The 13,933-nt window shown below is 50.0% G+C and overlaps 1 protein-coding gene across 1 annotated transcript; it reads left to right on the forward strand.

Moving 5' to 3' along the window:
* The first annotated feature begins 14 nt into the window (after nucleotides 1-14).
* WFDC3 (WAP four-disulfide core domain 3) lies at nucleotides 15-13,452 on the forward strand. The gene is given in 7 exon segments (XM_086331602.1): nucleotides 15-107; nucleotides 467-549; nucleotides 1,995-2,229; nucleotides 11,242-11,373; nucleotides 12,146-12,267; nucleotides 12,269-12,332; nucleotides 13,230-13,452. Coding segments are annotated over 6 exon segments (759 nt in total). The 5' UTR covers nucleotides 15-107; nucleotides 467-492; the 3' UTR covers nucleotides 13,379-13,452.
* Nucleotides 13,453-13,933: the final 481 nt, after the last annotated feature.

Consider the following 13,933-nt stretch of genomic DNA (forward strand, 5'->3'; position numbering starts at 1 on the left):
CGGGGTTGCCAGGGAAACCGAACCGCTGGTTCCCGTCCGGTTGCGGCTGCTTAGAGGCGTTGCGCGTCGGGTGGCCTGTCTCCCTCTCGGGGGCGGCCTCGCTTCGGGTGTGACTGGGGGTGTTCAATCAAGGGTCGTTCTCTGGCCGGGCCAAGGCCCGTGGAGAAGTGCAGGGCGGGAGGAAGGGAGCAGGTTTCCACGGGCTGGAGCTGGGGAGAGGTGGGGAGCGTTTGGTATAGGGGCGTCTGCGGTTGTCTTTGGAAAACTAGATTTTAATATGCCCGGCACTCAGCTCCCAGAATTGGATGGGCCTCATGCGAGGACCCCAAAACCCAACAAGAGGGGGAGGGGGTCTGGCCCATGGCATCCTAAACACTCACTCAGCGGTCCCTCCAGGCCTTTATCCCGGGGGTTGCCTCTTGGCTTCGGAAGGCATCTAATGAAGATCCTGGGCTTCTCTCCCCAGATGGTTGATTCTGGGATAGGTTGAGGATGCAGGGGTTTCACAGCTGTGGAGTTCCCCAGACCCCCTTTTGCTCTGCATTAGAGGTAAGACATCCCTGAATAGAATTGGATCTTCTTTTACCAGGTCATAATACGGGGTAGTAGAAGGTGCATGAGTTTTGCAGTTAGAATGATCTGAGTTCAAATTCATTATGATATGATGATAAAGAACACTGACTATGGAATTGGACTGCTTACCTTTGTTCTGGGCTTCCCAAGTGGCTCAGTGGTTAAAGAATCCTCCTGCAACACAGGAGATGCAGGAGACTTCCGTTCGATCCCTGGGTCAGAAGATTCCCTGGAGAAGGGAATGGCAACCCACTCCTGGTATTCTTGCCTTCGGAATCCCGTGGACAGAGGAGCCTGGTGGGCTACAGTCCATAGAGTTAGAAAGACTCAGACACTGCAAAAAGTCAGACACGATTGAAGCAACTGAGCATGCACACACACACACCTTTATTCTACTACTTATTAGCTGTGACCTACATTTCTTTCTTTGATTCAGTTTCCCTGTCTGTAGAATGGGGATAATAGTACTTAACTCATAGGGTTGCAGTGAAATTAAGTGAGTTAACTTATGTAAAGTACTTAGACCCTTGGCAGTAATAAACCTTCAAACAATGCTATCTGTCATTACTGTTATTAAATTCCAGCAGCCACCACTTACTAGCTTAATGACCTTGGGCAGTTCTTTCTCTAAAAAAAGAATCAGTTTTCTTACTTTTGCAAGTTAATTGTGAGAAATAAAATATGTAAAGCACATGTTAGATCAACAAATGTTCATTTATCAGCCTTAAAATAATAAGGTGACTTTCTGGCAACAAACTCCTAGGCCCTATTGAGGTTTTTAACCTTGTGCCTTGAATGTCCCCTGCCCTTTAGCCTTGTTAGACTAAGCAATGCCAGTGGACACAGGTATCATGGTTGATCAAAGGGACAGATAAAGAAAAATAAAAAGAAATATAGGAAGAAGAGATAAAGAAAAGAAGTGTATATGGCCTAGGTTATTACTTGAGTCAGCAACTGTTCTTTTGGGTTTTGTCAACTGGCCTTCATATAGGCCACAAATGTCCTATATATGGGCCGGAGGGACCAAGATGTAGGTTTTTGGTGCGTTTATGTTAGTTCTGAAGAAATTCAAGCACTACTTTTCTATAGTTTTTGACTAGTTTGTGTGCAGTTGGTTCTAGTCTCTGCTTTCTAGGTTGCAATGATGGACAGGAGCCACAGTGCATTTTATTAGCGTTGGTTCTTTCCTTCCGTGGTGTCGTTAGTCCTTTCCTCTCTCATTTCAGCTGTAGCCATGTCCCTGAAAAACCCTCTGGGGCTCTCTTTGATCCAGTGTCTATCCCTCTGTTTCCCCAGCTCCCCCTAGATTCCTCATCATTGTCCCTTGTACAGAGTTTGATCATTCTGATCACATGTGTCTTTTGGTAGCACCAGGAATGTTCCACACACCAGCAACCAATCACTTTTCTTCTTCTTGTCAGGAGAAGACATCCTTGGGAATTATTGCGAAAGCGAAGGATCTGGGGCTGGGCTTAGGCCAGTCCCCTTGCCTTGCCCTTCCCTCGGTTGATCTTCTGGGCAAGATGTACATGTCTGGCCAGATTGGAGTTTTCGTCTCAGCTCTCAGCATCCTCGTCATGTTGAGCTGCCTCTTCCTCCTGAAGACAGTAGTGGCTCTTGGGTCTGTGGCATCCAGGCTGACTGTAGGAGAGCGTGGTGAGTTACCCTTTGGGACCCCTGACTAAGAGTAACTGAAAATAACTAGAGAAGAAATCACCCCTTGCCTCCCCCCAGAGTGAGGGTCCTCATTTGGGGAGATGATGGTCTCCTCTGTAGGACAGACCTGGATGGATCAATTCTGGGAGCAGCCAGGATAGGTCTTCCTGGCTTTCTCTGTCCTCTCTGGACAAGGAGATAACATTTCCAGTCTGGCTTACTAGAGGTTCTGGCTTTGCCCAACCTTTCTCTCTTTCTGCAGAATGGCTGGTCCTTGAGTGGTGCTGGGTGTGTGTTGGTGGATGGTGGGGGTGTGGGAGGAGGGGAAAGTGATTGCAGAAATATTTCAGATAAGAATTTGGGAGAGGCTGCTACTGCTGCTAAACCGCTTCAGTCATGTCTGACTCTGTGCGACCCCATAGACGGCAGCCCACCAGGCTCCCCTGTCCCTGGGATTCTCCAGGCAAGAACACTGGAGTGGGTTGCCATTTCCTTCTCCAATGCATGAAAGTGAAAAGTGAAAGTGAAGTCACTCTGTCGTGTCCGACTCTTAGTGCCCCATGGACTGCAGCCTACCAGGCTCCTCCGTCCATGGGATCTTCCAGGCAAGAGTACTGGAGTGGAGTGCCAGAGAGGCTAAAGGTCCCCAAAGTGCATTTGACTTCCATTCCCCATTTCTTGAGGCCTTATCAGTTACCCCCAATCTCAGGTGATCTCTTTTGCAGTGAAAGAAGAAAAATACCCTCCTGATAAGAACCTGTGCCAAGAGCCATACCAGGGGGATGAATCCTGTCTGGCTAGGCAGATGCGCTGCAGTGCATGCTGTAGTTGGCTCTGCTGAGGAGGCATCCCTAAGGATGTCTCGGGAGGCGAAATCCATGTCTCCTTTCCGATCTTGCCTCTGGGCTACGTAGACCCAGCCAGCTTCTTGTCTTCAAGGTTGGCTCTTGGAATCTAGCTCACCTAGAGCACCTCTTCCCCACCCCCACCCCCCTTTTTTTTTTTGGTGGGGGAGCTGTCTCTTCTTTAATCACTAGAGTCCCCACTTCTTTGCTTTCTGTCAGGAAAGAACAGACCATTGATTATCTGTGATTCTTTTACTTGGAACTCAGGGTTCTTGTGAAGGCTGACCTGCCAGCCAAATCTCCCCATGTAGCAGGTCCCTTCCCTCTACCCAGTAGGATTGTCTGCACCTCAGTTTGGCAGCTCCCTTGGGCAGCGTGCCCATAAAAGAGAATAGAGGGTTGTACTCGTTGCCAGGACTCTTGAGGCCCTGTCTGGAACCAGGGCTGGGCATCTGTCTCCCACGGGTCACTCCCTGGCAGCTTGTTGGGCCTGGTACAGTCTTCCCCATGTTTGAAGGTGATGACTGAATTATAGGGGCTGAGGGTGAGGCTGGCAGCCCAGCCGGGCACCTCAGTGAGCTGCTCTGGGCCCTGGCCAGCCCAGTTGGGGCTGCTTCTTTCCTGGGAGCTCAGCAGGTTAGAACAGTGATTTCTCTGCAGATCTCCCGGAGCCCACGGGCTGCGTGGGGTTCCTCGTCTGGTGGGAAGTGATATTGGCCACGGAGTTATTAGTTAAGTGCTTTTCTACAGTTCCAGTCCTAGAGCAGGGCTGGCCCACTCACCCAATGGGACTTGTTGCTACACCCGATGACTGGCACTGGGAGCTCTTCTTTCTGGGCTGTGAACAACTTCCGCTTTCATTAAGCCCTGATTCACCAGAGGCTTCCTGTGCTGTCTGTTTGGTAAGGTAGAGGCACATCAGAGTTCCTGAGGGCCCAGGCTGGACCCTGGAGCTGCTCTCCTGAGGCAGTTAGGGTTTGAACATGGGTAAGAAGCCTGGCTCCTCTGTGGCCTCTTTTTATCATCCTTAAAATGGAGGTAAGCATATTTATCTCTTATCAGGGCTTCCCTGATGGCTCAGCAGCTAAGAATCTGCCTGCAGTGCAGGAGACACAGGAGATCCCTGGGTCAGAAAGATCCCGTGGAGGAGGAAATGGCAACTTGCTGCAGTATTCTTGCCTAGAGAATCCCATGGACAGAGGAGCCTGGTGGACTCCAAAGAGTTGCAAAGACTCTGAAATGACCGATGGACTAAACACGTGCATGCAAGGACATTTATCGCATAGGGCGATAAGGTAGTGTCCATTCCCACTGCTGAAACAGAGTAGCACAGACCGGGTGGTTTACAAACGACAGACATTTATTTCTCACAATTCTGGAAACGGGGACATCCGAGATCAGGGTGCCAGATTAAGTGTCTGGTGAGGGCCTGCTTCCTGGTTTGTAGACTGCTCTCTTTTTGCTGTGACCTCATCTGACAGAAGGCCAATAAGGGCCACTAGCCCTTATAAGGGCTCCAGTCTCTTGACCTGATCACTTCCCAAAGACCCCACTTCCAAATACCCTCACTTTGGGTATTTAGTTTCAACATAAGAATTTTCGGAGAGTACAAGTATTCAGTCTATCCCATGTAGTTGATGCTGATGCTAAGTCGCTTCAGTCGTGTCCAACTCTGTGCGACCCCATAGACGGCAGCCCACCAGGCTCCCCCGTCCCTGGGATTTTCCAGGCAAGAACACTGAAGGGGGTTGCCATTTCCTTCTCCAGTGCACGAAAGTGAAAAGTGAAAGTGAAGTCGCTCAGTGGTGTCCGATTCTTTGCAACCCCATGGACTGCAGTCTACCAGGCTCCTCTGTCCATGGGATTTTCCAGGCAAAAGTACTGGAGTGGGTTGCCATTGCCTTCTCCAATCATGTAGTTGAGAAGAAATGTATATAAGAAGCTTGTACAAAACCTGCCAAATAATGCCCAAGAGCTTATAGAGTTATGCCTGGCACCTTGCTGATCAGATTTCCTCCCACATCTCTGACGTCCGGCCTGTGTATTTCACTTGCTTGCTTATAAATGGATTCAGTACACACTGAGTCGGTCTATACTACCTGGCATTTGGGCATCCAGGGGTGAGCAGAGCAGTCACGGTCCTTGGTCTCGTGGAGCTCAGCCCCTGATGTGAGACATAGGAAATAATCATAAGCGGACAATAATAAGTACCAGTCATGCTGGTGCTACGAAAGGAAAGAAAAGCGAGGGAAAGAGGAGGTATCATTTTAAGTTGGAGAATGAGAAGAAGCATCTGGCTGTTGGGTGCAATGCTAGGAAGAGGGAACTGCGGGGGCAAAGCCTGTGGGGTGGGGCCGGGCTTCCTCTTTTCAGGAGGTGAAAGGTCATTGTTTCCACTGTTTCCCCATCTGTTTCCCATGAAGTGATGGCACCAGATGCCATGATCTTCGTTTCCTGAATGTTGACCTTTAAGCCAACCTTTTCAGTCTTCTCTTTCACTTTCATCAAGAGGCTTTTGAGTTCCTTTTCACTTTCTGCCATAAGGGTGGTGTCATCTGCATATCTAAGGTTATTGATATTTCTCCTGGCAATCTTGATTCCAGCTTGTGGTTCTTCCAACCCAGCATTTCTCATGATGTACTCTGCATATAGGTTAAATAAGCAGGGTGACAGTATACAGCCTTGACATACTCCTCTTCTTATTTGGAACCAGTCTGTTGTTCCATGTCCAGTTCTAACTGTTGCTTCCTGACCTGCATATAGGTTTCTCAAGAGGCAGGTCTGGTGGTCTGGTATTCCCATCTCTTTCAGAATTTTCCACAGTTTATTGTGATCCACACAGTCAAAGGCTTTGGCATAGTCAATAAAGCAGAAATAGATGTTTTTCTGGAACTCTGTTGCTTTTGTGATGATCCAGCGGATGTTGGCAATTTTATCTCTGGTTCCTCTGCTGTTTCTAAAACCAGGGGAAACAATGGAAACAGTGTCAGACTTTATTTTTTGGGGCTCCAAAATCACTGCAGATGGTGACTGCAGCCATGAAATTAAAAGACGCTTACTCCTTGGAAGGAAAGTTATGACCAACCTAGATACAAAGACATTACTTTGCCAACAAAGGTCCATCTAGTCAAGGCTATGGTTTTTCCAGTGGTCATGTATGGATGTGAGAGTTGGACTGTGAAGAAAGCTGAGTGCCGAAGAATTGATGCTTTTGAACTGTGGTGTTGGAGAAGACTCTTGAGAGTCCCTTGGACTGCAAGGAGATCCAACCCAGTCCATTCTAAAGGAGATCAGCCCTGGGATTTCTTTGGAAGGAATGATGCTAAAGCTGAAACTCCAATACTTTGGCCACCTCATGCAAAGAGTTGACTCATTGGAAAAGACTCTGATGCTGGGAGGGATTGGGGGCAGGAGGAAAAGGGGATGACAGAGGATGAGATGGCTGGATGGCATCACCAACTCGATGGATGTGAGTTTGAGTGAACTCCGGAAGTTGGTGATGGACAGGGAGGCCTGGTGTGCCGCAGTTCATGGGGTCACAAAGAGTCGGACATGACTGAGCGACTGAACTGAACTGAAGGTCAGTGTGGTTGGAGACGAGAGACGGGGAAGGAGGGTGTTTCCGGTTCAGGTCTGGGCTTTCGGGGAACCTCCAGGGCCTCTGTCTAAGGCTTTATTGTAAGTGCAATGGGAGGCCTTTAAAGCAGGAGAGACCTGGTTGGGTTTTCATTTTAAAAAGACCTCTCTGCTGGTGTGTGAAGCATGGATGAGGAAAATGTAGAAGGTGGTAGGCCAGTTGAGAGGCCACTGTGTCAGGCTGGGCAAGGGAGTGCCATGGCTCAGACCAGGGTGGTGACAGTACAGACCTGGGAAAGTGGCAGACTCAAAGTACTTTTTTTTGGGGAAAAAAAAGTTTATTTACTATTTTTGGCCGTGCTGGGTCTTTGTTGCTGCGTGTGGGCTTTCTCTAGTTGTGGCAAGGGGGAGCCACTCTCTAGTTGCGGCACTCGGGCTTCTCTTGTTGCGGAGCACCGGCTCATGGCAAGCAGGCTTCAGCAGTTGCAGCAGAGGGGCTCAGCAGTTGCGGTTCACTGGCTTAGTTGCCCCAGGGCATGTGAGATCTTCCCGGACCAGGGATTGAACCCGTGTCCACTGTATTGGCGGGCAGGTTCTTAACCAGCGGACCACCAGGGAAGTCCCTGAAATACTTCTGAAGTTGGAGCTGACAGGCCTGGTTAGCAGATGTGGGTGATGAGGAAGAGGAGGTGTCGAGAAGAATGCTGAGTGGCTGGCTGGAGCCTTTGGGTGATGGTCGTACTCTTTGCTGAGAAGGGGATAACTTTGAGAGGAGAAGGTTTTGGAGCAAAGATTCAGATAATGGCCTTAATGTTGTCCCCTTTGGCTCCCTTAATGTTGTCCCAGAGGCTTCCCTGGTAGCTCAGACGGTAAAGAATCTACCTGCAATGTGGAAGACCCAGGTTCAATGCCTGGGTTGGGAAGATCCCCTGGAAAAAAGGATGGCAACTCATTCCAGTATTCTTGCCTGGAGAATTCCATGGACAGAGGAGCCTGGTGCACTGCAGTATGTGGGGTTGCCAAGAGTTGGACACGACTGTCTATCTTGGGTCCCTTATGGCCCCCTCCCACTGCGTGAAGGCTGGCCCCTCCTGAGCCCCTGTGAGCCTCCGTTTTCTTATTAGGACATACGCATTATGTCCTTTTGTATGGATCGAGGGTGTGGGCTCCATGTGTGTTTGGGCCCCCCTTTCCTGAAACCTCCACGCTGTTTGTACAGCTGAGAGAGTTAACACAGCGGGTCCAACGTTAACATTCCCAGAAAGGCCTGCTCACAAGATTGGCCTTGGCTGGCTTCTGAGACTTTGGATTTTTGAGAGAGTTCCTGCCACCCTAACTATTAAGAGTGGTATGGGCTAGGCAGAGAGTGCCGTGTGACCAGCCCCCAGGAAAAATCTTGAGTCTCCAGTGGGTTTCCTGGTAGAATACCACTTCATACATGTTGTCACAGTTTCATGCCAGAAGAATAAAGACCATCCTGTGCGACTTTCCTGGAGAGGGCTCCTGGAAGCTTGCGCCTGGTTTCCTCTGGACTTCGCATCACGCGCCTCTTCCCGTTGATGGGTTTTGCTTTGCATTTTTGTGCTGTGTGAATCATGGCCGTATGTACACCTGTATGCTGAGTCCCGGTGAATCACCGAAACTAGGAGTGGTTGCGGGGGCTCCAGACACACGCTAGTTTATTTGTAAGTTTTCCTAACCCCTAAAGCTGTCTACTAGTTTTGGCAGAACTGAGCTGAGTCTTAGTGCTTGTTGATTTGTTTTTAGGTGATCCTTGCAGAGTGTAGGGGATTGTAATCATGTGGGTTAAAGGGCACTGGACCTAGTGCCAAAGCTGCGGGTTTGGGGCCCAGTTCTGGGACCACTGACTTCAGCCAGTTTCTCCCCCTTCTGGATGTCTATCTGTCTATATACATGAGAAGAAAGGAGTAGGTTTGAGGACTCAGGGCCCTTCTTGGCTTAAGAAGTTTTGACATGTCACTTTCCGCCAGCAGCTGGCGTCTTTCCCTAGTGGAGGGTTGGAGCTGAGGCAGCAGTGGAGACTCAGTGAGTGAGTGTGTCTGGGCTTCAGCTTTGTATCCTGCCTTTCTGCTGATAGCTTGGGATCTTGGGATTGGGCATATCCGGAGGCTAGATTGACCACCCCTATTCTGGCTGTCATTCGTATTTCTCACCTTGATTCCTGCTGAGATAACTGAGGTGACTAGAAACCATGTGATAGGAGGAACTGAGCTCCCTAGCCTGGCAAAGCTGAGACAGAGAAAGGCAGAGGATGTCTGCAAAGGTGACACAAGCTGTGATCTTACCGGGTGTCTGGGGGCAGGTAAAGGACCGATGGGGAAACAGATTTCAGTTGAGTGTAAAGAAGACTTTCTTCTCCTTAAGGCTGTCTAGCTTAAATATAAGGATGGCTGGCTGTAGTCGGGCTTGGAGTTAGTAAGGCTTCCTTAATTCCAGCTCTCCAAGCTGAGGATGGGGGATCATTTGGCAGGGATTCAGGCATCAGATAGGGTGTTGGACTGGGTGGCCCTGCTGGGCACTGGTCCGAAGGGATATATTCTGAGCCTCAAGGCTTCAGCCTATCCTCCAAGGGTCCCTTTGTTGCTTCTGATAGTTGATAAATCCCCAGGGAACTCAAGGAAGTCTGGCCTGGGAGACAATAGGGCTTTGGTGTCTGTTCCTGGTCCTGGGGATGAAAGCAGGGGAAGCCGGGTGCTCCTGGCTTTGGTTACTTCAGAGTCGTGAAATGCGCTCAGTCGCTAAGTCGTGTCCGACTCTTTGCGACCCCATGGACTGTAGCCTCCCAGGTTCCTCTGTCTGTGGGATTCTCCAGGCAAGAATACTGGAGTGTGTTGCCATTTCCTCCTCCAGGGATCTTCCCGGCCCAGGAATCGAACCCGCATCTCCTCTGTCTCCTGCATTGGCAGGTGGGTTCTTTACCGCTGAGCCACCTGGGAAGCTACTTCAGAGTCAGGCCCAGCATAATGGTTTAATCTGGGAAGTTTGAGATTCTAGACCTCCACTCTCTATGGTACAAGGTATAATTTGGTGAGATGTTTATGTTGCTGGGTTTTTTCTCTATTGGGGAGATTATTTTATGCTGTCTTCTCAGCCTTGGGGATAAAAGGGTTTGTTCCTTGTTAGAGGGATTTTAGTGTTTGTCAAACAAGTGGGAGGTGTGGGGAGAGACATGTGGTGATGAACAATGATCTTATTTTCTGAATAAAAAAATCAAGACACATAGTTGTAATACGGAATGACATGAAATAGGGGCTATTTAGAAAATCTAAGGATGCTAGGTTATCATACCTTGGATTGTCCAGCTGTATGAGGTTTCCCAGGTGGCTCAGTGGCAAAGAATCTGCCTGCCAATGCAGGAGATGCAGGAGACTGGAGTTTGATCTCTGGGTGGGGAAGATCCCCTGGAGGAGGAAAGGGCAACCTGCTCCAGTATTCTTGCCTGGAGAATATCACAGACAGAGAAGCCTGGAGGACTGCAGTCCATAGGGTCGCAGAGAGTCAGACACAGCGGAGCGGCCGAGCACATGTTCAGCTGCACGCATTCTCTTGGAGTCTAGCACGTGCTTTTTCCATCATGTCAGACTTCCCGGAACCAGCTGTGTCCAATCGTATGTATATGTTCTTTCTCGGAGGCACTGGGCCAGTCCTGTCTTGGTTTTCTACAAAGCCTTGAATGGCCTGTATTTTCCCTCCATTTAAAAAACTGGAACACCGAGAGGAGTGAGTCACGGTGAGTGGGTATGGTTTGGATGTGACTTCTTGGGTGTGCCTGCCCTGTGGAGCTGGCCCGTTGCCCACCTGTCTTAGGGATGGTGTAGTAGAAAGAGTGCTTCACTACAGACCGAGAGGCTGGGTTTCATCCTGCTTTGGCGCTGACTCACTCTGCGGTTCTGGGCCAACAGCTTCTCTTCTCTGAGTTTCATTGTCTGTCTAGAGGCCGTGAACGTGTCCCCTGGAGAAGGGCATGGCGACCCCTCCAGTATTCTTGCCTAGAGAATCCCATAGACAGAGAGCCTGGTGGGCTACAGTCCATAAGGTCGCAAAGAGTCAGACATGACTGAAGCCACTGAGCACACACGCATGCACACACGCTGCTTCCATCATACTTGCTGGGGTCTTGTCGGTCAAAGCAAGTCACCCAGTCCAGCCCAGAGATGATAGGAAGGGGGCTCCCCGTGGGCATGAGTTCAGCAGCCAGCAGTGCTGATGTCAACCACAGGAAGCAAGGAGGGAGGACGAGTATGGGGCGGCAACTAGTGAGTTTGTCACAACTTGTTAGACCTCAACCGCGCTTTTCAAGCTGAATCTGGATATCAACTTTGTATTTTGTGGCCAGCATTAAAAAAGAGAGGAAATAGAATAAGAAGTATCAGCATTGAATATTCATGAATGCACATAATATATACACTTTAAGCATAAATATTTATGAAATACAAACAGGAAACAATGGAAAATGTATTGTTTTCCATTACATCTTTTTTTGTACATTTTGTACTGGAGTCCTGATAAAAATAACTGGCAACACTGGGCTGGGGTGTCTCTGAGCCCCAGTGTTCTGATTCTGTGGCAGAGTTTGGTGGTGAATGTCCGGCCGACCCCCTTCCGTGTGAAGAGCTGTGTGACGGGGACACGTCCTGTCCCCAGGGACATAAGTGCTGCAGCACCGGCTGTGGCCATGCCTGCTTCGGAGACATCAAGGGAGGTATGTCAGCTCTTTGGGGAAGAAATCCTTGGGTGCTCCTGGGCTCCCAGAGCTGGTTGGGGAGGGAGCCATCTGTGATCGTCTTCTCTTTCTGTTTGTGGGAGGAAGTCAAAATCCTTATCCTTCCAGTCCTCATACCCTGCCCCGCTTCAAGCCAAAGCAATCCTCCTCCTGGATCAAGGGGCCCATGTATGGCAGGGGGTGGGAAGTAGGAAGCCCAAACACCAGGGTTGAGGGTGGTGGCGTGGGAGCCTTGCTTCTGCACCCGGCCCAGGCCCACCCCAAACCTACAGTGATATCAAGTCCTGAAGTGGAAAAAGAAAAAAGTGAGTGTTTGTTACTCAGTCATATTTGACTCTGCGACCCCATGGACTGTAGCCCGCCAGGCTCCTCCATCCATGAAATTCTCCAGGCAAGAGTACTGGAGTGGGTAACCTGTCCCTTCTCCAGGGGAGCTTTCCCAACCCAGGGATCAAACCCAGGTCTCCTGCGTTGCAGGCAGATTCTTTACCATCTGAGCCACCAGCGAGGTACCTCTAGGGAACTCCTTGTGAAATACCATTTGGAAATTAATCCAGGTGCTCTCTTGGGGCCCTGCGGGGGCTCAGATCCTCTAGCTTCAAGGTGTCCCAGCCAGATGTTTGATTAAGATCTAGTCAGAATCAGGGATGGAGTCATCTGAGCCTCTGTGTCTAAGTCCCAGGTGGGATCCCACCTGGAGTCACTGGAACCAACCGTCCCATCTCTATACCTTTGCCTGCTTATCCGCCAGGGTGGGACGGTGACTGTCCAGAAGTCTTAGTGGGGCTGTGCATTGTCAACTGCATGGTCGATGAGAACTGCCAGGCTGGGGAGAAGTGCTGCAAGTCAGGCTGTGGCCGCTTCTGTGTCCCACCCAGTCCCATCACCCCAGCCGGCCCCGAACCCCACCTGGACCATTAGGTCTGACCCTGAGTTAGGTGAGTACAGTCCCTCATTATCAGTAACAGTGGTCTTCACTGCCATGTACAAAACACCGACTTAGATGCTGAGTGGGAACTCCAGAAGGGCAAGGCAGTATTTGCCCTGGAAAGTCTAGTTAGATTCTGTTTCACAGGTCAGGACTCTTGTATAGGCCGTATGGGCATACAGGTGATCAGAGTAAGTGTGGTTCCTTGGGAAGGTCCTTCTCCTAGAAGTAGGATTTGATCTGGGCCCTGAAGGCTAGGCTAGATGTGACCCAGCAAGGAGAACACAGAGAACAAGCTGGACACCAGGGTGGCCTGGTGACCAAAGACACAGAGGGTGGATTGTGTGTGACACATTTGGGAAACGGATGGGAGTGATATGAGAGAGTGGGTAAGGGACCAGGCAGGCTGTGTTTACAACAGGAAATATAAGGTTGATCACTTCATGATACATAGTCTTCAATGCCAGTTTAGCCTGGATTGTCTGGGAAGCTGCTGCTGTTGCTGCTAAGTCGCTTCAGTCGTGTCCGACTCTGTGCGACCCCATAGACGGCAGCCCACTAGGCTCCTCTGTCCCTGGGATTCTCCAGGCAAGAACACTGGAGTGAGTTGCCATTTCCTTCTCCAATGCATGAAAGTGAAAAGTGAAAGTGAAGTCGCTCAGTCGTGTCTGACTCTTAGCAACCCGATGGACTGCAGCCCACCAAGCTCCTCCGTCCATGGGATTTTCCAGGCAAGAGTACTGGAGTGGAGTGCCATTGCCTTCTCCAGTCTGGAAAGCAGGTAGCCATTTAAGGTCCGTGAGAGCAATCTTTGCTTAACTTCTCCAGTGTAGAAGGGGAGACGAACATGCTGGGGAGCTGGAGCCAGGAGGGCACAGTTATGACCTGATGTTTCTTCTTCTTGCAGAGGCCCCGGTGCTCTCGTCAATCTGGTGTGTCCTGAGCGTCGAGGGGGCTTGTCCTGGCAGCCGGGAGAGGCTGTTGTCCTGGGGCTTGTGGCACCCCTGGGCACTGTCACTGCCCTCGTCGCTGTTTCTGTTCCTACTGCTGCCTTGACTGTGGGAAGCCTGGCCCTGGGTCTGGGCAGTGGGTGTGTGGTGTGTCTTTTCCCCAATAAAGGCTGGTGCTGACCCTCTTGTCTGTGCTGTTTGAGGGCTAAGATGAGGAAAGAGCAAAAGGGTCTGAGTGTGCCTGTGGGATTCTGAGATTGACTTCTTTAGGAGGGATAAGCGATTTATTCTGAGAACACCAACAAATGGATATTGGTTAGGTGTGGCCAAGGGGGAGATGGGTTGATGCCAAACCCAGGGTGACTTGCCATAGACATGTATCTCAGCTCCAGGAAGGGGAGAGTCAGGCCTCTTTTTGGACTTGCTGACTTTTCTTTGGTTGGAGGATGAGGGTTGGGGTGGAGCTGGGGTGAATGGCTAGTTTTTTGAGTCACTTGGATTATCCCACCATGGTCCACCTTCCTTGGGGGCCAGCCCTTGGCTTCACGATAGGTGTTTTGTCCCCTCCAGGAAACTTTGCTATAGGGTGGGATGTCTTTAGGCTCTTTCGACCAAGATAATTAAAAAAAAAAAAAATATATATATATATAGCTCTTTTATG

This window comes from Bos grunniens, chromosome 13, assembly GCF_055505025.1.
Source record: "Bos grunniens cultivar Pamir isolate PY7600 chromosome 13, Bosgru_T2T1.0, whole genome shotgun sequence".
NCBI lineage: Eukaryota > Metazoa > Chordata > Mammalia > Artiodactyla > Bovidae > Bos > Bos grunniens.